The following is a 24742-nucleotide window of genomic DNA, read 5'->3' on the forward strand; positions in this document are numbered from 1 at the left end:
TAACCCACTGTGCACATTTACATCATTAATAGCAAAACCAAGTTCTGCTTGTAACAAATGAATGTTTCCCATTCAGAAATTTCTATGGCCCACTTTGTTCTTTAATGCAATGGTCACCTGCCAGGCCAGATAAGTAATTTCACAAGTCGTTTTCAACATTACACAATGGCTGCCTTGTATTTCAAATGAGCTTCCACATAAAAAACTGAAACGAAACCTTCAATGACGTCAAATTTAACTTCTAACACAGTAATATGCATGTAACCAATAAATTACCTTATTTTAAGCGCATATTTTTTATAAAGGAAATTTTTTGTCACCAGTGTCAACATTATGGTTATTAGAAACATTAGAAACCAGAGAGGCATATTTCAGGGATTCTTTAATGCTCTGGACTGTGAACGCTAATTTCTAGTACATCTTTTCTTGAGAATTGTAAGCAAGTGTACTGCAAGTAAAATCCACAGAAAAGCGAGGTTAGAGCTGACACACAACATGCTTCATAGTAAATTACTGCACTGTCACCACATCCGATTTGGAAACAATTTTGGGGTTGTGTCGTGCTGCCCAGTGATGCTGCAGAATAGTACATTTTCATTTTCATTTTCACATCTTCATGGGAAAGATACATATAGTAAGGTGCACATAAAAGATTTCAGTGCACTAAACAAAGTCACCAGCTGTTGCCTGGCTATTTTCTACTACTGCTATTGTTTGTAGTGGTAGCTCTTAGCAGATAGATTCAATAAACCCCCGGGGCTCTTGCCAAGGCCCAATAAATTCCTGATCTTCTGATACTGTCCAGTATAGTGAGGTGGGACAATATGACAAAATATAATACTAATATATGACAATATGACAACCACTACAGTATACAACCCTGTTGCTTAAAGCTGGAGCAAGAAATTAATTAGACTAAAACACATCTAATTGGCATCCCTGCATGACACAATGAAGTCCTGCTGATTACACTTAAATTCAGCTATCATTCTAAAAAAGGGTACCAAATACATTTACAAAAGCATTTTTTAAAGAAAAATTCTAATTGTTGAAGTATAGTTGTTAATTGAAAAGGGTGATAAATAAATACTATTAAAATGATAAATAAAATGTATATTTTAAGCAACATTTCATTCAAAAGTAGTGCTGTTCAGGGATTAAAAAAGCACAATTGTTCACCTTATTGATAACAAAACTGTAATAAGTCCATATATTAACTGCATATATTTATTATTAAACAATACATTTTGACTCTCTGTTATTATTTTTAGAAATAACAGCATTGTTTATAAGAAATAAATAATATAGTAAGTAATATTGTGTGATTTAACACCTTGTTTAAGGACCAGATCTTATTGAAATGGTAAATTTCAATATTAAGTTGCCAATGACAAATATATAACTATATTGCTAAACACACCTTGGCATTTACAATTTGTAAGGTTCAATTTGCCAGTGCATCCCACTTAGCTGTTCACCGCAAGTGCAAAAACCCCACTCGAATTAGATCTAGGTCCTGAAAACTATAACTGCTTTTTACCTTTCAGGTGATGAATAAATACACTTTAAATCTTAACATCGCAACCAATATCCTACTTTTGCAGAAAGAGCCGAGTAACAGCAAGGTCTCAAACGATTTAAATCACTCATTTTACCACTCGGGATTAATTTCATGCAAGCAATACAGCTACTCTTTTAACAAAATCTTATTGCTTGCAATCCACTTGATTTTATTTTAGGCATTAAATGGACTATGAATATAGATTAGCCTACCGCGAGCACAAATAGTAAGTAAGTGAGCAAGTAAATAAGCAAATACATAAATAAATAATTTTTCATAGGCCTATAGTGACGCACATTAAGTTACATATGTACAGAGGGGGAAAATGTATTTATTAATCATTCATTCATTGTTTGGTGGAACACTCCAAATAGCATTTTTTAAGAAATGTTAATTGAAGCTTATTGCCATATATGACCTCACCAGAAGGGGGTACTATAGCTACACAAGCCAATCAGCTGCTCCATCACACAGCAGACGTAACAAATGACACACAGCAGTCTCATGAGCGGCAGGTCGTATTACAGTGGTCAGAACCAACTCTTGCACACACACAAACCAGGAAGACTTAAACACAAATAAATTCCGCAGAAATTGAAAGTAAATATACATGTCCGCGCACTAGGCAGGCCAGGAATTCCAGATATGCTGACGAAGGCTAAAACCGGTAATGGCATGCGTATGTAAAGTACATCTCGACTTCAACAATTCAATATTTGTAAAAGAAATTCAGCCAGATGTCAGGCTATTCACCGCCAGACCTTTCTGTTTAGCCTGTCGAGCGGTCGCAGAATCATAATTACAGCCCAGCTAGCCGCGGAGAGAGCAGCTCTGAGTGCACGCGGAGTTCAGCTGGCAGACGCAGATCAGCTGGAGGCGCAAAAACACAAAGGTCGGGTTTAATTTCCTCTGGGCGGTGCCAGCCGCGGTGGCCGGGCAGCGTCACGCGCGGCGACGTTCCGCACGGGCGCGAAGAAACGCGCGCCCGTCTCCGTGAGTGTCACGGGAGGCGTCGCCCGCGATGACGTTCCGCACTAGCGTGAGGAAAAACAACCCCGCTGTGATATTTTGCTCGAGTGCATAAAGGGTAAAGTATATGCTGTGAGTCTGAGATGATGACACGATGCGTTTAATGGCGAGCACCAGGAAGCGAACTGCCCGTGATGACATTTCGCGTGCGCGCGGGAGTTAGCGTGTAATCTGCGACGCCGCTCCGCAGGCGAGCGTCCGGCGGCAGGCGCTCGGCCGTACGCGGCGCACTCACCTCGAAGGTGACGTAGTCGTCGTACTCCCCGGGGACCCCAGCTTCCTCCCCGAGGTCAAAGCCCACATCGCACAGCCGAGGGTCAGGGCCTGCGGGCGGGGAACCAGACACAGGGCAATGAAACAAACACAACTCCAAACAACAACGGCTCCAACTGCAAAAAAAAACAAAACAATGAACGGACAGATGGACAGTGTTACTGAACAGATATCAGGCACATCAGCAGTTCTGTTATGCCACTCACAGACTCACACGACAAGATGAGGCCCATCTGTCATTGCTTCAAAAGTACAATTTCTCAGTCCAGTCAGTCTTTCCGGTTTTTATTTGGAGAAGTCAAAATGTGACAGGAGCTTGATTAGTGGGTGACTTGACAGCAGGGGTATGAAAATTTCATGTCAACTGACAAGAGAATCTATCAGAATCATTTTTTCATTAAAATTGTCATTAAATCAGTCCGTCATCATCCTTCGTGATGAAGGAATCAACATATAAAAAGTGCCACTTGAACCCAGTACTTCACCTTTTGTATTACATTTAAACCTGCCTGTCTCCATATTCATCCTGAATATTAAATAAACTGTTTAGAAAAGCAGACGGCTTTAACAGCACTTGACTTCTCCTCAAGTGCATCACTGAGGATGATCTAAGCAGGCTTTGTGTGGAGCTGTGTGGTGAAGTGCTCCCCTCATCCCAATCAGCCTGGATGAGGCAACAGGGAACACTTCAGAACCACAGGTGAGTACACCTCTGACAGCTAAAACACAGATACATTCTGCTGATGACAAGCCCGGAAAAAAGTGGTGCAGGTAATATAGCCAATAAGGTTCTATGATCTTGGTAAAGTCTATGCCCCCACCACTCTCTGCAGTGCACATTATTTGGTGAGACCAACGTGGAGGGGTCCGTTTAATGTGAATTTGCATATGAGGACAGCCATTTTCACAGAAGACGCCCATAAGCGTTCATTCGTGAGAAACTTCGTCTTGGCAGATATGCACATGCTCAGTTTCTGATATGTTCCAAGCCAAACAAAAAAAAGTGTAGCATTTCAAAGCTCCTGTCAACCATCCATCTCCTCTGAGTCATGGGATTATGAGTTCCCGCTGGCTGATGCCATCAACTGATCAGAGAAGCTTCACACCAAGGTCTCTAAGGCCCACACACAGGTCAGTGCACACTGCCAGGGGGAGCTTTGCAGTTTAGTTCTACGCCGGGAGAGGTCATTCTGATGCTGTGCCTCCTGTCAGAACATTGCATAATAATTACAGTACCTGGCGGTATTACAGGAGCGCTAGTAAGGCTACGCTGGCGTCTGTCTGCGGCTCTCCCATGAATCATCCCGTCTCCCGATGAGCCTGAAACCCGAGCCGGATCAATAAGGGCAGGCTGGAGACGCACCGAGGTCCCCGAAGAGACCGAGCAGCCAATCACAGCGGCACTCAGCTACCCGATCTAGTAAACACAGCCTTCAACCGCCCGGCCTCACAGGCATTACTCTACGGTGAGTGCAGCTTGATTTACCGCACACGCTCAGTCCCGCCTTTCCTCTGCTCACGTAGTGCAACTCAGAGGAGAACACTGTGAAATATTAATAACCTGATACCAGTGACGACGTGAGGAAATCCTTCTCGATGCGTTTGCTGATGGGTAAAACTGCGTCTGCAAGCGTTTCTCCGAAGCCCGTTGGCACGCCCGGTGCAGGGTTACGGGTTTCTGCACGAACAGAATTCCACACTGTTCCACACATAGTTACTGCCTCGATCCTGCCTGCCACAACAGCCTCAAGGACCAGCTTCTATTCATTGTTTCTTTCTCCTAGAACATACCGCAGCCGGAGTGGCTTACCGGAATGCCACAGCCACCACTGGGGGTGAGGAATTTCAAATGTCCACAAGGCGCCTTTTATTCAGGAAATTCTAAACCTGGAGCCTTCAGCAACAGCTAGCTAATCAGACCCACAAGCCCCTCCAAAAAAAGGCAGAAAGAAAAAGAGGAGTAAAAGGGCCTTTCTGTATGTTTCGGAAAGGTAGACCAAACCACAATTTGACTCGACAGGAACAAAAACTTGCACGGTATTGGGGTAGATTTCCATACCATCTACGCTCCGTGCTCGAAGGAGAGAGCAGAAGCAGCCAAAAGAGCCTGGCAGACTGGAATTCTGGCAGGAGACTGTGAAGAGGGTTTGGAAGTCACGGCAACATTCTGACATCCACAGCCCGGTGGCGAGAGGACGGTGTTTCCGAGAAAGCAGCGACGGCTTCGAACGAAAACGTCAGGCACTCCCTCCACACGCTCACAAAAAGCAAACACGCGGCCCCCACCGAGACGTCCTCACAAGCCACACGAGAAACGCGCAGCACAGGCACCTCACCGCATTCTGCGATCTTTCCCTTTGTCTTCCAGGGGAGAGCGGTCCTCAAGCCTCGCTCCTCAGTGCGGGTGTGGGAGTAAACTTGGGAGCGTACAGACGCTGTTACTGCGAGGGCGATAACAGCACTGACTGTGGGGGGGGGGGGGCTGGCTTTGCCGCTGGAAAGGTCAGGGATCAGGGGGTCAAGATTCAGGGGGGGGGGTCTACGGTGAATTTGGACAGCTAATGGACAGGCCCAGGATACTTAACGACATGTCGGCCTGGACGTCCTCAAACTGACAGTCCCGACAAAGAGAGACGCAAAGGGCTCCACCCAGACTGTAAAAGCAGCATGCGACCCCCCCCACACATTTCCCCTTTCTCAAAGCGCCTCCGCCCAGTCTGGGGACCGAACGATGGCGGGTCGGTCTGGGAGCCCCCCCCACCCCCGGCCTAAATCTCTGTCAGCCCACTGCTGACAGACGTCTCACAGGAAGAGCACAGAAGGTCGGCCGTACGCAACCCCCCACCCCCTCCCAGGACGGGTCCGAGGGGGGTCACGGTATCGAGATGAGACAGGCGGCCACAGACCGCGAGGAGGCGGGCCCCGATCCCACACAGCCGAGCCCTTTCTGACAAAATGAAAAAGCTTTTCGTTTCGCGGCGCTGGTGTGTGTGGGCACGCACGCAACGAGTGTGTCGCAGATCCAAATCACATCTAAACCGAATCAGGACACGGTAATGGGAAATGGCGTCACAGCTACAGGGGAACGCACTGAGTGCATTTCTGCCCGAAATGTAATGAAAATGGCGCTAGCGCCGTGAAGGAGCTGTCCTGTGCGCGGAGGCCAGTCCTGGAGAGGCCGGGGATTCGGTGAATTATTCAGGAAAACCTGAGCAGCCCTCTCTGTCTGAGACGTGCCCAGAGGCCCTTGTGCTCCTGTAACTCGCGCTCGCCGGTATATCATTAATTGAAAAGCTGAGTAACTGAAGCTGCGTAACCTAGAAAACAGCCAAGGCCCCTGGAACGCAGGGGGATTCTGGGTAACATTTTACCCGCCTAATGAAGAGCCTCAATGTTGCAGGGTCATATTGACATCGCCGCGGAATCTATTTCAGACGTTCGCAGCTTCGCATTCACTGCGCTCGCGGGGAGGACGTAATGAGTTGGGGGATTCACGTGCCATCACGGCTTTCTTACGTTCTCAATGAGGAAGGCACTTTTCCAGCCAATTACATGGGCCGTCGAGAGAGGATGACTTACTGGGAGAGAAACGCAGCCGTCGGAACAGAAGCAGGTGCTGGAGGTGTAATTTGTCAAACACATTAGCTCTTATACGCTTAATTACATACCTATAGAAACCTGTGCACTGCAATTCAAGCTATCTCTGGAAAGAACTGGGGCAGAGGAGAGAGCACGAGTCCATAACCTAGACTTACAAGAAAACACTTAAGAGAACCACAGAAGCGCCCCTGCTAGTTATCCACTGAGGCATGCCAAGCGCTGATGGAAGAAGTGGCAGCTCTAAATGAAAGTGACCCTGGTTTGGTCCTCCAGTGGCTGTCCGAGCACAGAAGAGCAATGCCCTGACTCACCTCCATTGCTGATGGCTGCAATGCCTCTGTAGAAGTCTTCAAAGCTGATAACCCCCAAACCGCTGGGATCCAGGAATCCTGTCAGATCCTTAACCTGTCGAGACAAATCAGACACGGGGTTTCATTACGACACTGCAGCGTAGGAGAAGCGCTCTCTGCAGCCGACGCCGTGTGGTCTAGTGAGGAAACAGATCTTCGCACTGATACACTGGTAATCAGAGCTGAGCAGCCCAAACGAGTCTGTGGTCAGGCTGAACGATAATCACAGATAAATTTACAATGAGTCATTCACAATGAGCATTTCATGTGACGGGGATTCCATTATGTGCCCCAAAGGCTGGGACATAAACTTTCGCTTCGCACTGAAACCATTCAAATGAAATGAATAAACAGTGTCTGCCCCGGCCAAGGCCACCGCTGCCACAGTACAAAAGTTCGCAGCAGCTACTGCAGAAGGGGAGGGTGTGGCCAGGGCCACTTCTTTTTATGTCCAGGACACAAGTTGTTCTCTTGAGTACAATACCTTTTTTTTTTAAAAAAAGAATGCTTACCCAAAAACAAAATGAAGGCCGTAAACTATCTGCTATTGTACAGCCTGCTAATCTCCGATCGATAAAAATGTTCCTGTAGTCACCTCTTGAGAGGAAATCAGCAGTTTTCTGAGGAACAAACTACCCGTTAAAATGACTTCGACCCAGCAAGCTCCAACTTCCGCGCTCCTAGGAGAGGGCCAGGCCCATATAAACGGTCTCTTTTTTTTATGAGGCTAGACTCCGTGCGTTTAGGAGATAACTGCTGACATAAGCACATTCCCGAGGGGGTGACTGCCTCGAGCTGGTGTCCCCGCACCAGGCCTATGCAGGGCCTACAGCCTGCGCGGGCGAAGGGTCTTAGAGGACTCCGATTGGTCCTCACAATGCAGGCGCAGGGAGGCGTGCGTTACACCCGAACTGAGCTGAGCTTCCGAGCCGTCCTAGAGCTCTGTAAGAAGGCAGCTCACGGGCGGGAGGCAGAAAGCCTTACCATGGGGGAGCGGATAGGGAGTACTGGCCACCGCTAGTCAGAACGCATCATACAGCCATTAATCACCTTCCAACTACCACAGTCACTGGCTGAGGGCGCAGAGCTCAAAACTCTGAATTAACATTGAACATCCTTCTAAATTCACTCCATTATTCAAAGAGCTCTTTGACAGCCATTTTAAAATATGGCTGTGTTACGTCCCCTGCCTCTGCTTGCCTGGGTAGTGCAGGTGGAGGTAGTTGCTTAATTACCTAACTGCCTGATTGCCTCCACCTGCCTGTGGCCCAATATAAGCCCAGTAGTATGAGGCAGGGGAGTTTTTCTACTGGGGCTTGTAGTTTGTGTGGAGATCTTTGGTTCTGTGAACTTTGTGTTTTCGTTTGTGCCTTAGTTTGTCATTTAGATTAATAAATGTCTGGGCTTGTTTTTAGATCCGTTTCTGTCTGTTTTTGGTGCATCTGGACTTGGTTTGTTGCGGCCAGTCGAGCCGGCCATAACAGGCTGCAACATCATGTGACATAATTCACTTTCTATGGGAGAAACAATAAGCATACAAATAATATTAGAAAAATGAAACATGGACATGAAGGGCCAAAGATCGGAATTTTTCGGCATGAAATCCCAGTTCCTTCAGCATTACACAAACTGCAGACATACACAGGCCCCGTCTCCCACACTTTATGAGCAAACTGCCATCCTACACCTAATGAGAGGCGCTCACATGACACTCGATACAATCAGCTAATCGGTTTCCCAGTAACCCTCCGCTCTGTAACCTAGCAACGCGCGAACAGTTACTGAGCAATAGCTACTGAGATGTTGGGCCTGACAGAGTGGGAGGGCTCGCATGCTGTAACAGAGGATAATCATTCTGGACAAAGGAAAAGCAATAAAAGTCTTAATAGCTACACTCAGAATTGAAGGTTAAAAACAAAGGGTGGATAGAATAAAGCATATAATTCAAACACAAAACAACCAATCAAATCAAACACTTCTAACAAGAATGAATTTGCACTGTGAAAGACGTCCATTGTGAATCGGAAGCACAGACTATAACTCTGTTTACCCTATAAGCTCAGTCACTCGCAAAGCTTGTAAAGACAAGGACAGTGGCTGGGATTCAACGAACCCTTTGGCTTCCAAATAAAAGCACATACTTTCTTTTTTCCTCACAAACATGTTTTGGCTCATTAAATTAGGTTATGGAAAAATGACTCAAAATAATTTAACTGTGAGTGAATCAGCGTGTTTTCTTAGGAGACTTAAGGTTCCTGACCAAATAATCTCCTAGTGGAGATCAACTAACTCGACAACAGGGTTGAACTGCATTGAAGTTAAAGGGACAATGACACATATATGAGTGCATGTAGAACGTTAAAACACAAAAGGTGTTTTCGTTTATGCAAAGATGTTACAGGCACAATAAAGGTGGTTCCCGAAAAGTTCAGAACAAGACACCAAGCGCAGAGTAATATCTGCTGTATGAATGCCTCTCCGGTTGTAGAACAACATTAGCATAATCCATAAAATGAGATCACTGTGTTCTGCGGTACATTGTGAGAGCAAACTGCGATAATGACTTTTTGAAGTGGGAACAAGTTATCACTGTTGTGAGCTGATAATGTCCAGCTGGTGTGCGAGTGTGTCAATATGCATTGTGCATGTGCGTATGTGTGTGCGTGTGTTTGTATGTGTGTACGTATGCATGCATGTGTGTATGAGTGTGTGCCTGCGTGCATTTGTGTGTGTGCGTGTGTGTGTGTGTGTGTGTGTGTATGCACGTGTGTATGAGTGTGTGTGTGCGTGTGTTTGTGTGTGTGTGTGTACTTGTGCGTTTGTGTGAGTGTGTTTGTATGAGTGTGTGTGCGTATGTGTGTTTGTGTGTGTGTGTGTGTGTGTGTAATTGTGTGTGTGTGTGTGAGAGTTTGTGTGAGTGTTTGTGTGTGTGTATATGGGCAGTGCTGGGTGTTTGTGTGTGTGTGTATATGGGCGGTGCTGGGTGTTTGTGTGTGTGTGATATGGGCGTGCTGGGTGTTTGTGTGTGTATATGGGCAGTGCTGGGTGTTTGTGTGTGTATAGGGGCAGTGCTGGGTGTTTGTGTGTGTGTGTATATGGGCAGTGCTGGGTGTTTGTGTGTGTGTATATGGGCAGTGCTGGGTGTTTGTGTGTATATGGGCAGTGCTGGGTGTTTGTGTGTGTGTATATGGGCGGTGTGCTGGGTGTGTTGTGTGTGTGTATATGGGCAGTGCTGGGTGTTTGTGTGTGTATATGGGCAGTGCTGGGGTTTGTGTGTGTATGCAGTGCGGTTGTGTGTGTATATGGGCAGTGCTGGGTGTTTGTGTGTGGTATATGGGCAGTGCTGGGTGTTTGTTGTGGTATATGGGCAGTGCTGGGTGTTTGTGTGTGTATATGGGCAGTGCTGGGTGTTGTGTGTGTATATGGGCAGTGCTGGGTGTTTGTGTGTGTGTATATGGGCAGTGCTGGGTGTTTGTGTGTGTGTATATGGGCAGTGCTGGGTGTTTGTGTGTGTGTATATGGGCAGTGCTGGGTGTTTGTGTGTGTGTATATGGGCAGTGCTGGGTGTTTGTGTGTGTGTATATGGGCAGTGCTGTTGGTGTGTTTCGTGTGGTGGGGGTGTATATGGGCAGTGCTGGGTGTTTGTGTGTGTGTATATGGGCAGTGCTGGGTGTTTGTGTGTGTGTATATGGGCAGTGCTGGGTGTTTGTGTGTGTGTATATGGGCAGTGCTGGGTGTTTGTGTGTGTGTATATGGGCAGTGCTGGGTGTTTGTGTGTGTGTATATGGGCAGTGCTGGGTGTTTGTGTGTGTGTGTATATGGGCAGTGCTGGGTGTTTGTGTGTGTGTATATGAGTGCTGGGTTGTGGTGTGATATGGGCGTGCTGGGTGTTTGTGTGTGTGTATATGGGCAGTGCTGGGTGTTTGTGTGTGTGTATATGGTGTGTTTCGGTGTAAGAGTGCTGGGTGTTTGTGTGTGTGTGTATATGGGCAGTGCTGGGTGTTTGTGTGTGTGTATATGGGCAGTGCTGGGTGTTTGTGTGTGTGTATATGGGCAGTGCTGGGTGTTTGTGTGTGTGTATATGGGCAGTGCTGGGTGTTTGTGTGTGTATATGGGCAGTGCTGGGTGTTTGTGTGTGTGTATATGGGCAGTGCTGGGTGTTTGTGTGTGTGTATATGGGCAGTGCTGGGTGTTTGTGTGTGTGTGTATATGGGCAGTGCTGGGTGTTTGTGTGTGTGTATATGGGCAGTGCTGGGTGTTTGTGTGTGTGTGTATATGGGCAGTGCTGTGTGTGGTTTGTTGTGTGTGTGTGTATGGGCAGTGCTGGGTGTTTGTGTGTGTGTATGGGCAGTGCTGGGTGTGTGTGTGTGTGTATAGGGGCAGTGCTGGGTGTTTGTGTGTGTATATGGGCAGTGCTGGGTGCTTGTGTGTGTGTATATGGGCAGTGCTGGGTGTTTGTGTGTGTATATGGGCAGTGCTGGGTGCTTGTGTGTGTGTATATGGGCAGTGCTGGGTGTTTGTGTGTGTATATGGGCAGTGCTGGGTGTTTGTGTGTGTGTATATGGGCAGTGCTGGGTGTTCGTGTGTGTGTATATGGGCAGTGCTGGGTGCTTGTTTGTGTGTATATGGGCAGTGCTGGGTGCTTGTTTGTGTGTATATGGGCAGTGCTGGGTGCTTGTTTGTGTGTATATGGGCAGTGCTGGGTGCTTGTTTGTGTGTATATGGGCAGTGCTGGGTGCTTGTTTGTGTGTATATGGGCAGTGCTGGGTGCTTGTTGCAGACCACAGCACACAGGAAACCCAGCGCTGTTCTCTCCACACAGGGGGGAAACACACTACTCTCACGCACTGCTCTCACACAGCCCACAAAGAGAAAGCCTTTGCTTGTGTAGGCAACAGTGCACACGTTTTCAACTAGCGAGGGCTATTTTAAGATCATCACCTTCACAATGTTGCATCAGAAAAAAACGGTTGCTGCAAAATATTTTAATTAAATTCAACAGCAGCACAAACTTGGCGAAATAAATGGATGATTTATTTCTTATTTATCATGAGTTATTCACATGCCTCGTGCAAACTTTTTTGGCCACGCTAAGCTGAAGTTTAGCGTTAGGCAGGGGGGAGCGGGGGAGGGCGGGAGGGCTTCCCCTCCTCCTTCAGAAAGGAGCAGAGCTTTGATCGGGACTCCTCGTGACAGCTGAGCGGCCCTCAGAGAGGCCGGAGACAAAGGAGGGAGCGGGGGGCGCTCGGCTGCACCGCGCCCCAGACAAAGACGCCCCGCCCGGGGGGGAGAGAGGCCCGCTCGCTGGCCGTTGGGGCCCGGGTCACCGCTCAGCGGGGCGGAGTTTTCGGGTTTAAAAACGGAACAATGGGGTCGCCGCGGCCGAGAGGGGCTCTGCCATCTGACCCCCCCGAGCGCGCCGCGGAACCACGGGCCCTGTAACGAAGCGTCTCGAACGTTACGATCCTCTCATAGCGAAAGCAGCGCCACCGCCGCCGCCGCCGCCACGGGCTCCGTTTAACGCCGGCGAGCCGGGCGAGCGATAAAACCACGCGGCCATCCCTCTCACCCAATCACAACAGCGTTCTTAAAGGGGCATATCTTAAGGCTTCATCTCGTTTCCCTTTTAAAGGGCTTTCAAGAGACGCAAAACGAAGCGACCACCAGCTTCCCTGACGCTCATTGAATTGATGAAGCTGATTAGAGCTGCAACACATGCACTGCTCCTGTGTGCCTACATAGGCCTACACTTTATCCCCTTATTGATATTAGATAAGGCTACAAAGCAGCCTACATGAACAACCGTCAACTTTATTCAGAACAAAATTCATACAATACAATTTTGAAATAGGCTATACAGATGAATCATATTAAATGTTATTTACTACTAAATGTACATTGTTGCTCTGAAACACTGACGTAGGCCCACATATCAGAGAGGACGATGGCAGCTGTGGGTACAGAGGTGAAGACATTCCACCAGTGCAGCTCAGATAGGATCTCACCCTATCTCAGTGAGCATGCCAAACACAGGACTTGCTAAGCGGCCACAGGGACGCAACGCATTTCCATGCAACGTTTCCATGTTTTCAGGCAAGCACCGTACTCCTGTCAGCACACATGCTCCATGTGGAAAGACTAGTTGCGACAGGTTCCACACCGTACCTCCAACTGTGCCTACAACAGGGCTCCGACGGCGTGCTCATTATCATTTCAAAAGACTCAACAAAAGCACCGAACCAAGTGGTGGCTTGGGCACAAAAACAGAGCGCAAAGCCTCTTTTCTGAAAGGGGTCTGGACTAGAAGGCAGCGGTTTCTGGAAGTCGCGGCAGAACAGCGTCTGCGTGTTTACAGCTCGGGGTACAAACGAGGACGAGTGAATTACGCACGCTGTTTTCCTAACGCCGCCCCCGCTGCGAACCGGCGTGAGTACAAAGAGCTGCCGCCCCAGCGAACGGACAGCTTCATTAAGCTCAGCTCCTGAAACAAAGCCAGAGCGAGCAGGACTCCTGTCTGTCTGAGCCTGCTTACCAGCCCTCCGTCCCTGCCCTGCCCTGCCCCTCCCCCCCCCCCCGAACGCCTCACTCACACGCTAACCGCACACGAGACACTGCACGCACCCCCTTCGCGCCAGCGTTGGGGCGGGGACGGCACGCACGGGAACCGATCGGTTTCTGGGCTGGTTCAACAGCGCTTCCTGTCAGGGTAAGGGATGGGTAGTTCCTAACGGGATGCCGTTTTTTGGCAATTTACCTTCCGGGTGCTACGCTCTCATTTCAAGTGTCTTCTGAGGTGGTTGGAGTACAGTGGCGATGCCAGTGTCTGGGACAGGAACTCTCTGACCCACTCCAAAAACAGCCAGGCAAAACTCACAGAGGCATGGCAAAGCCATGTATTTACTAGAGCCTGTATCTTACACCACAATGTTCCCACAAGCTCACAGATAATTCCAGGAAAAAGAGAGAAGGAAAGGCATTCAAAACAAAAGATACAGTTTCATCAAGTTTCTTATAATCAATTACATCAACTGAAATGGTTTCTGTCTTTTCTGCAAGTAAATGCAACAAATAAGGGTAGAAGAAATTACAGAAATGCCACACAGATCCAACAAGAAACCAAAATCAAACTGTAATGATTACGCCTATAAACAAGATTAGCCTGGTGAAGAATCATGATATTCAGCACGTCTTCAAATACACTCATTGTTAAGACCCAGAGGTTGAGATTCCGCATTTTTTACGTTTAAAGAAGAGACAAAATAAAGAGAAAAATATAGTGCGTTCTAAAAACACAGGCATTGCAAGGTCGTTGTTAGACAAAATTTCAACAGGTTGATGACCCAGACTTGAACCAAAACAAAATTGATTGAGCCAATCTTTCTTCTGTGTTGTTTATTGATCAAAACATTTACACAGCCATAAGTAGCATTGCGAGATTCAAAGAGAAAGTGAAAGTCGAAAACAAGATAGGATTTGTTTTCTGTGCGTTTCTGTTCACTTTGTATTGAGGGAGGCCAATTAAAACTCAGGAAACAATAATTTAAAAAAATAAAAAGTTACTCCGAGTCGTTTCCTGGTCTTTTAACTCAACTTTGTTGAGTAAATATCAGCTGTCCAATTTTAATTCAGCCATTTCCTCTTAATTAAGGCTAATAAGTTAAAATTATAGCGCGCACTTCATAGGGAAGGGAGTGTCAGTTGGTCTAGGTTTATGTGAAGCCTGTGCTCCAAGGAACACTAGAGCAGAGCATAGCGTGTGTGGAAGATATATTCTGAAAAACCTGCCTTGTGAGCCTACCCACTTTTTCACAGGCCTGTCCAAAATATTGTTTCTGCCTACCCCACTGCAGCTGGTGCAACAAGAGTAAATAAAACAGAAATCGCTCCTGGGGTTTTTACATATTAGCCTGTGGCAAATCAGTTTTTTAGCAGAACGTAAAAACATTAGCCTACTTCATCCTGCTTCTGAACAGCATACATTCATTGTGCCATTATTGTGATGCAAAAGTAGTTATTTTCACCATAAAGCAAGTGAATTAGTGTAAAACGCAAATTTTGCTATGTCCTGCATTCCAGAGATGTAGCATTCCATGGGCAGGCGCGACCACATGGACCCAAGATGTTTAACGAGATCAGATGTCACGTTTGTTACTTCCAAAATAGCTCCAGTGCTCATTTAGTCTCCGTGCAGGATTTATCCCAACTCTGATTGGGAAAGACAAAAAAGGATAAACCCACAGAGACAATTATGGCGCAGCGGTGGCTGCTCTGCGAGAGAGTGCGGATCCCTGCGGTGAGTCCTGTTCCACAGCCGCACGCCCAAGCCTAGGAATCAAACAATGGACATTCCGGCAGGGATTTCTCACCACACCCCCCACCGCACATCAAAGCATCCCAGCCTAACACTGGACAGGAGCACACAGCCCACAGAGCTGCTCCGCTCAGAGCAAACGGAATGAGCCCCCGCTGCCACATTCATGAAGTTAGAAACCTGCTGCATTACAGGAGCAATAACGTTTAATGAGCAACCTCGGTGCAAATCAACCTGGGTAATCACTTCACAGTCAAAGTTCAAACCCACTTTTTAAAAACTACTCACTCCATCACTTAGGTTCCTATGTTACAGAAACCCTTTCAATGGCACACAGGCTAGACTTCGTTTATTGCCATTTTACTGTTCATGTAAGCTTTTTTTTTTTCAAACGAATAATTTCAAAGGACTCGCACTGTACACAGCCTTGCCAAGTCTGCGCATAGTTTTACAGCGTACAGTCAGTCTACAAACACATTCAGCTAATGGAATACAGAATGCAAAGCCTAAGCCTTCTTTGGGTTGAACGGTCAATACCTCTTTACCACAATGCCAAAAAGCAAGCCTTTTCGGTTTTCCCCTTTCAATACTGGAGGAGGAAGTGGTCTTAAATCAAAGTATTTGTGCTGATTATTATTTAACTTCTACTGTTCGCTTCCAATGGCTAATCCCACATACACTCCGTACATATCTCTTTCACAGGGGAATTATGCTCACAATGGCAAAAAGGTCACTGATGTAAAAGCATGTTACGTTCATAAATCAGGACAATTTTGAGAAACGGTGTAAGATGGGAAAAGAGAAATGAATACAGGAAGTGTCACTGACACAGCAGAGCACAAGTTACCCAAGCTGCTTGAAAAAGTACAAAATGGTCTAAAACCATTATCTAGACCTCTAAAGTCAAGTCTCAGTTCTCTCTCCTGAAAACCAGCCTAACGGCTTTGCTTCCTGGAGCGCTTACTGGAGGGGATTTGCATGGAGAAGCTGGCTGGGTAGGGAAACTGACACAGCAGCACAGAACCAGCTCTGGAAACCTCTGGAAACGATAACAATGTACTACCTCATATGGTTGGCCCACCTATACAATTCATTTTGGCTCAAGACATAGGCTACTAAATCAGACACTTTTTGCCAATAATGTCTCCATAGAATGCAACATTTTCAGAATACAGCTTTGTCATTCCATCTTTATTTCTTTTAGATCTATCTTGATCTTAATCCTTCTTGGGTGGGTTATTCTTAAGGAAGTGATTCAGCCAGTCATTTTCTTTAGTCTGAAGATGATCTTTAACAACTTTCATGTTCATCACAGCAAATGACACACAACTACCTGCATCCAGTCAGAGAGGAACTCAAGGGTTTTCATTATGATTCACAAATTTAACTGAACAAACTTTGCCTGAAATTGTTCCAAGCTTGCTTTCTGTTTCACACTTTACTTTCAGACAGAAGTTGTGAAGGGTGTAACGAACAAAACGCTGGTCCTGAACACCAGGGCTTAGGCTAATTTAAACCCTTCTCTGATGGGGTGAATCTACCATAATCATCTTCCTACTGCTCCTGCTGATCACACCCCCAGGAATTTGGTGACAGGGATTGGAAAACGCTAACGATAAGCTGCATTAGGCTTGGAGAGCTGGAACTCAGGAATACTTCCCTGCTAATTAAGAAAGAGGAAGTTGGTTACACGCCCTCAAAGCAATTGTGAAGATAGTGCTACCAGGCTAAAATGGACAGTTAAGGCATATTAATAGTTTGATTATTATTATAATAATCAGTCGTCTTTCTTTGATTCTGAGATTAGAATAAGCGTGTGTTTCTGGGTCACAGTGAGATGGAAGCACCAATTCTTAAAACTTTGACTGCATTCACCAAAGAGCCACAGAGGGAGATTAGATTTGGAGTACCAATGGTCTGCTCTGGTTCTGGATAAAATCATTGGATGTTTCACACAAAAGAAAGTACACAGTTATCATACTTAAGGTATAAAACAACAAAAAGCTGGACTTTCCTGTGATATTCTCTTTTAAGGAACTGTTCTTTCTTCTGTGAGCCACTGAAACCAGGCTCAATTCAGACAAACCAAGTCTGGGCCTGTTCACATCTGTAGTCTTAAAGCCTTGGCTCTCTACAGTATCAGCCAGCGGGAAGCAGCGTCTTTCTCTGAAAGCTTCATCCAACCACACAACTGCGGGTCAATTATTTCACTCCCTTTGCGCCATTTCTGGCTGCAGTCCCGTTTAAAGCAGCATAAAGCCCTGACTGCAATCATCGGTGTATTCACGCACCTTCGAGATCTGACGTCAGCTGTGACAGAGGTGAGTGCAGCGTGCCGTTCGCGGCTCACAGCGGCCGAAATGAGCCGCGGCCTGTGGGCAGCTGGGAGCGGCGCGCTGAGGTCAGGCAAGGTCAGAGCACACCTTGCCCTCAGTCAGCCTCAGGTGTGCACAGGCTGACTTCAGCGCAGGCTGGGCACGCTGCCTACGTAGCCTGCCCTGTTTACACGCCTTCAGCACAATGTGTATTTTTGAGACCACTCAAGATCACTTAAACTGATTAAAGCCCTCAAGGGTTTGAGAACATGTGACTGGCTTTGGTTCGCTCGGTGATAACAGCTCAGGCACAAAACTAATAAATACTTAAGTCTTTAAGGCTGTCCTCACTGACTGGAATAACACTGCAAGCTAATATTACTTCCTGAACTATTCATATTGGGAAAAGCTAAAGTTTACAGCTTCCGTTCTGTTTGCTGTAAACATGTCGTATGGCTGTTTCCAGCAAATGAAAGCAGCGTGTCCTCAGCTACAGCACAGGCTCATACATCAGCCTCAGCTATGCAGGTTAGGCCTGACAATAATAAAAGTTAGGCTATATTGCAGAGCAAACAACTCAATAAAACTTCACCTGAGAATAAATGTGCTCCCACGACAGCCCGCTATTTAAAATTATAATTGACTTCAACCGCAAATATAACCGACAGCCTTGTTTTCAATTATCTTTACAGAGAAAGAAAAAATCTAAACAAACCGTGAAAAAAAAAACAGTTTTCTACCTGCATTTTCCCACGCAAAGCAAGTAAAATAAATTTGATGCGGTAGCTAGCCTATATAGCATAATCTGAACCAGGACAGAAGTTGAGTACAATGTGGCCAAAACAAAAAAAAAATCTCATTATCCCGAAAAAGCTTTTTTTTTTTTTTAATACAGATGATAATACATGAACACAGAAGGGGAAGTACCATAGATGACTTGTTATTTATGTGTTATCTAACCTGTCATAGATGGATTGATATAGCCTAAAGCAAAACCACATATTTAAATAAAGAAATTCACTTCCTTTTTACTACCAGATGAGATGTCGCCCATGGTAGTTTGGACTTTAGTACCATGAATTTGCATCTCCATGAACCTCAAACATGTAACAAAAAAAATTGGTCTAACATAACACTACGGGAGACAGAAAGAGAACATTAAGGGAGACAGAAAGAGAGCACTAAGGGAGACAGAAAGAGAACACTAGAGACAGAAGGAGACTAGGAAAGGAGAGCACTGAAGGAGACACAGCAGAAGAGAACACTAAGGGAGACAGAAAGAGAACACTAAGGGAGACAGAAAGAGAACACTAAGGGAGACAGAAAGAGAACACTAAGGGAGACAGAAAGAGAGCACTAAGGGAGACAGAAAGAGAGCACTAAGGGAGACAGAAAGAGAACACTAAGGGAGACAGAAAGAGAACACTAAGGGAGACAGAAAGAGAGCACTAAGGGAGACAGAAAGAGAGCACTAAGGGAGACAGAAAGAGAGCACTAAGGGAGACAGAAAGAGAACACTAAGGGAGAAAGAAAGAGAACACTAAGGGAGAGAGGAAGAGAGCACTAAGGGACACAGAAAGAGAACACTAAGGGACACTTCCAGCTGGACAGGAGTGACAAGGCCCAGCCCACTCACAGAACAAGCAGGCTTCAGATAAATCATCTCATTACATCATCACCACAGGCCCTGGAGACTGCTGGAGGGAGTAGTCCTTGTTTAATGGTGTTTGGGACAAGCCTGCTACAAGGTCCTTGCAAAGTGTCCTCAAAACAAGAGATAAGTCAACCTGCTCCACCTGTCCTTGCAGCGCAAAAAGCAAGGTCCCATCTGCCTGTGTCTTTCAGTTTCAGATCCTGAATGTAGACTGTCATGCAGATAAATGACTTAGAGCATAGTCACAGTAGAACAAAGTGAAAGAAGGGGGAGCAACAGCTCCCACCAATCTCTTCAGTTTCAGACTTTAAAGTCCCTGGGAGCACACAGGGAATGTAGGAAAATAAATACACGTTTTGTTTTGCAGAAGACAATCCATTTCCCCCTTGGCATTATTTCAGGGAGAAAAGACAGCCATCATTCCGGAGCTGGCTCAACTACAATTTCTGTAACAAAACCATACTACTGAGGTTACCACATAAACACTTTACTGCTACCGTTATGTGATCTTTAAAAAATTGGTCAATTGCCAGAGTGAACTGCAGACAGCACGCTGAGCGCAGAAGTACAGAATGTGACAGCGTGGAGTCATTGGGTGATTTCTTTTTTTTGTTCTCTGAGGGGATGAGGATTTGTAGCATACGCTATCTGTGTGACTGACAGCCCACCCCCCCTCAGACAATGAGGCTTGCCAGCTTGGCCATATCAATGGAAAGCAGGCTGGACCAGTCGCCCTGACTCAGGGGAATACATTCTCCAGCTAATCTCCCCTCAAATCTGGCACACCTCGGGCGTGCACAGGCTGAGCGCGGGAGGCAGCGGTGGGTTTCGGGGGGGGGGGGGGGGGATTAGGCAGAGCACCTGACTCGGGGGGCCAACGGTGTAATCGCTTTGGAATCCGGATGTAACGGCCCCTCCCAGTCCCACCACAGCCCCTGCCCCACGCTGATGGGGGCCACTAAAGCGGGGTGTGCCCATCTGTCTGCCCATAAGTAGCCACTGACAGCCTCAGTCTCTGGCCCAGTTTAACACCCTCAGGGCTGGGCGTATTAGAGGGATCAGACCAGCTGAGGGGCAGACAGTGTGGCTAAACGAAAGCAAATACTCAACTCACTGCAGAGCCTTGGGTCAGACTCTCCAAAAAAAAAATATTTGAACACAAAAAAATGTAACCACAGTTCCATCTTGGCAATGGTCATGTACATAGCCTTAATCCTTCCGGACTCCCAAATTAAGTTGGGGCCTTCACAGCATCTGGTTTTCAGTGCAGTAAATCATCAAAAAAAAACAGCAAGAGGGTACAGCCTTTAGCTTTCACATAGTGGACACCTGCACGCAAACACAGAGGGGGTGACAATGAAAATGAAAAGCCGAGTAAAACAACTAGATCAGAACTCAAGAGAACTCTGCAGCCCCAGCTTCAGTCAAAGTGGACTTGTTCACCTCAATCCATAACATAAGGATATCATTTTAGCATGCTAATTTCCACCACAATATTCAGGCAAGGAATGGACAACTAGCACAACATCATGCAAATGCTGGCCTATTACAATTCTTATGATAAAATCCAACCAATCCAGGTCTCATGAGTTTACATGAAGACATCTTCACAATGCAAAACACCTGATGACGGGCACTAAAACCTCAAAACTACTGAGCCAAGCTTCTCTTCAAATATAGACCAAAACACGACACGTATGGATGTACAGCCAGGATAGCGCTGTCGAGCTTTAGGTCGTTACACTTATCAGACCTTATAATGCCATTATATTATTTAGCTCCTTCCTTAGTCATTAGGTAGCCACGCTCCTTAAACACTGTGCACAACACTGACATTGACATGAGATCATGTGCTGTAGCCTAAACAAAAGCCTGCCACTTTTATGGTATGTCATGGGAATGTCCACAAAATGTTAAAAATGCTTTTCACTGCAATTTTGGCTATGTTCCACATTTTGTATTCCCACTACAACTGGACTAAAACCATACCGATGACTCCAGAAGTTACAAGAATTCTCAGTTTCTCACTGACTAAGAAATTAATGACAGGCCGAAGGAAACACACTGCTTACGTATCTAGGAGAAATGAAATCACTTCTGACATTTATTTCCAAAACACATTTAAACTTTTATCTGAAATTTTCGAGCTGTCACAGGCAGTCATCTGAATAACTAAATCAACAGCCTTAGCCATGAACTGTGAATAAACATTGATAGCAAATCTTGCATTGCACTGGTAACTGGAGTCAGTTGCTAACAAGCTCAGAGACAGCAGTAAAGCAGGCTGGGGATATTTCATTTTTCCAAGCAAACAAAAGTGATAAAGTTAAGCAGTCACAGAATAAACTAGGTTAAGTTTCAGGAAACACAGTAGTAGTGAGAAAGTGCAAAGGCACGCATAGCATAGCCTACATACACACAAAGACACAACACCACACTTTCAATTTCCTGACCGTTTAGCAATTTCAGATTTTCTTTTTATTTTTTTAAATAGATTTTTTTAGAACAGGACAGTGAGAGAGGGAGAGACATGCGACAAAGGTCACATGACTGGATTCGAACTGCTAACGTTGCAGCTCATAATGAGCATGGGGTCAGTGCTCTACAGACTATGCCACGAGACACCCCTCAGATTTTCTTACTGAAATGTTTAAGGATTAGTCTAATCATCAGAAAAAATTGTAAAATATTAGCCAATACTTTAAACTGGTTAGTAGACAGGGCTAAATCTGATTGCAGAGTAAAGACATTTTCATGATTGGGTACACTTAAGTAAATTACCCAGTAAGTAAAGTCCTGTCCAATGCCTCACAAGTATTCTAACACGGTGGACATTCTGAACTACTAAGTGATAATACTCACAGCAGCCATTTTCTACATTTTGTTGTTTAGAAACATTTCTTATGAGGGGCTGCATTAGCATAATTCTGACCCAAATAGCATATTCCAATACTGAAAAGAAGAGACTTTGGATGAAAAAGAAAGATTGAATATGCAATGCTGACAATGTCAATAATTAATCATACACAAAAAAGACAATAGCATAATTAGCTGGCGCCAAATAGCCTAAATGTAGTGTTCTGGCCCAACACAATTCTTGTGACAGTGGGGGCTGTTACCCTTTCTCGCTGTCTGTCATCACTCTTGATTTCTAGCCAAACCATCTTCTTTTTGAAATGACTATACACTCTATCAGAAAGTACAGTTGGAGATTTCAGGCAGTCAAAGCAATCAAACAGACAGTCCACATTCAAATACTCAATAGGGTAGCACAGCCAAATCCACAAAGACAAACCTAAGGGTCAACATCCAATTTGCAAATCTCAAACTATACCAACTAGGCTACAACAACACTAAACAGAGTACTGATGAAAACCTTGGACCAGAATGAATCACTACGGTCTCGGTTTGATTTGAGGTAGGCATAACATACAAGCTGGTATCTACAGTAAACATCAAACCTTCCTCACTGTGCCAACATCCAGTGGATGTAAACAGAGAAATAACCCCCTTTCACTGACTCCAGCCTCCGCAACGGCTTGAACATCATTAAAATCTCCTTATCGCTCAGAAAAGCCTTGCCTATAGTTATTTAACTAACATGTCAAGAACTGCAAAAGTATGACAGATGTGCAATTAAAAACCCAGGCTAATCGGGCTAACACAAAATAAGCCTGCCGAACATCAACCAATTTCACCCCCGCGTGCCCCTCAGTAGGCCTACACGCTAACTCGAAAAATCCATTTAAAATTCAGACTTCAGGCTGTATGCTAAATGGGAGCGGCTGGACAGAGGAATTCACGCCACTTAAGTGGCCGTTGAGGGAAGCGGTGTGCCGGGAAGCCAAGTGAAACATGTAGCAGTTGTGTTCCTTTCTGTTTTTTCTGAAAACACACCGCAGCTTACAGTAAGCAAAACTACCTCTTTTGTGGTCAGATGGCATCGTCGCCCGCACCTTGCGCAGAGCGCTCAGGAGAGACCGACCCCCGGGCAAATGTTGCATAAACAAACATGTGAACCGAGACGCCTGACATAGTGGAGCAGCGCTATAATGAGTCCGCAGCAGGAAGGGGGGGGGCCGCAGAACTGGGAGGAAACAGTGAGGAAATTCCAGCACAGTGCAGCACTGTAGTCAAGCACAGTACACGGCTTGTGTCTGAGAGGGGCTTTTTCCTCGAGGACACACAACACAGGAACATGTCCTGTGCCATTTCCAGCCCACCTCAAACGCCGTCATATGACACTGACAGAACGCTAAGCATCGTGGTTAACTGCACCGAGGGAAGGGAAAACGACAGTGAGATGGTCGGGTTTTAGTGGCGGAATTTAAACCATTCTGTGGCGAGGGAAACATTTGCGAGTATCATTTCACATCAAAGAGCAGCCAATCTAAGCATTTTTAAAGTATTACTTCTGCATTACTGCAAGGTCTTTAAAACAATCATTTTGAATAGGGTATTCTTCTTGAGAGGCGCTGGAAGGAGAGTCCCCCTGCATAAAACCGCAAAAGCAAAGCACACCCTATCAGCCAGTAACAGCCTGTACAAGAATCGCAGCCTGAAAAAGAGAAAGAGTAGGTCGCATCAAAGACGTGATGCAACACCCACACGCGGTTCACTTATTCCACTACCGCTTTGACTGAGCGGGCACAGACAATGACACAAACATTCCCCACCCAGTATGCTTCTACACAAGGAAAATATGAATGTAAAGGAAGTGCTTCAGTTAACAATGAAATCAGGCCTTGCATTCAAATATTTTCAGCCCCTTTCAGGTTTCATGTCTATTGCTAAAAAAGGAAATAGAACATTCTGCTTATTAAAGGTACCGTAAACAGGTCCGATGGGATATTGTCAAATGATGTAATAATGTTCTTTGTGCATTGAGCGTGCGTCAGAATAATCCAGTCTGGAAACAAAGTTCCAATAGAGCCAAATAAAGAGACAACTGCGGACTCACTGAGGTAGGTCACGTTCACACTGATAAACTCTATGTAGACCTTAAAATTCAATACCCATACAGCCAACTTATTTAGTGTAACCCAATCATGACCACAGAGTTTGTAATGCTCCTACTCAGCAGGGATTCATAACACAAATGCATGTTAATCCTCAGCACTGTGTTTGCTGGTAAATTTCTCCACATGGCCCCTACATAATCAGGGGAAATAATGCTTCACATTAACAGGACTACAATGTACTACACCGGTTTGTGACAATAACATTATTTCTTAAAAACAGCTTCAAGGCTGAATGAATTCAAACAGTGTGATTAAAAAAATAAAATCTGCATATCTTGTCCCCTGATTGCACCTTACCCTTGTCCTCGACACAGCACACCTGCACTAAATGGCAATATTTAACTTCAACTTGTCAACTTCATGCTGACAATAAAACATTACATTGGCAATATGTGTAGTGCAGTTTAACATAATATTAACAAAGGTAGCTAGCTGAAGTTTTGACAGCTTCCAGATGATTTTTTAATAGAAAAGCAAACAATTACATCTGTAAAAATGTCACAAATTCATTAAACCTAGTACATATTAAAATAACATATCAGTAAAAATGAGTAATAATTGCCAGGTAGACTTAAGACAATACTTCCCAGTCAACTAAAAGATCATTAAAGAAATAGCACATAAAGCA

At 45.5% G+C, this 24742-nt stretch overlaps 1 protein-coding gene across 4 annotated transcripts in view; it reads right to left on the reverse strand.

Moving 5' to 3' along the window:
* The window catches only part of rab11fip3 (RAB11 family interacting protein 3 (class II)), a 53244-nt gene that overhangs the window by 23762 nt on the left and 4740 nt on the right, over positions 1-24742 (reverse strand). For all 4 annotated transcript variants that reach the window (XM_064322311.1, XM_064322310.1, XM_064322314.1 and 1 more), the window contains 2 exons: positions 6775-6868; positions 2826-2914 (listed from right to left, as the gene is read on the reverse strand). In XM_064322311.1, the coding sequence (XP_064178381.1) occupies positions 2826-2914; positions 6775-6868 (183 nt within the window). The remainder of the gene's footprint in view (positions 1-2825; positions 2915-6774; positions 6869-24742) is intronic.

The sequence above is a fragment of the Anguilla rostrata genome, chromosome 2 (assembly GCF_018555375.3).
Source record: "Anguilla rostrata isolate EN2019 chromosome 2, ASM1855537v3, whole genome shotgun sequence".
Taxonomy (NCBI): Eukaryota; Metazoa; Chordata; class Actinopteri; order Anguilliformes; family Anguillidae; genus Anguilla; species Anguilla rostrata.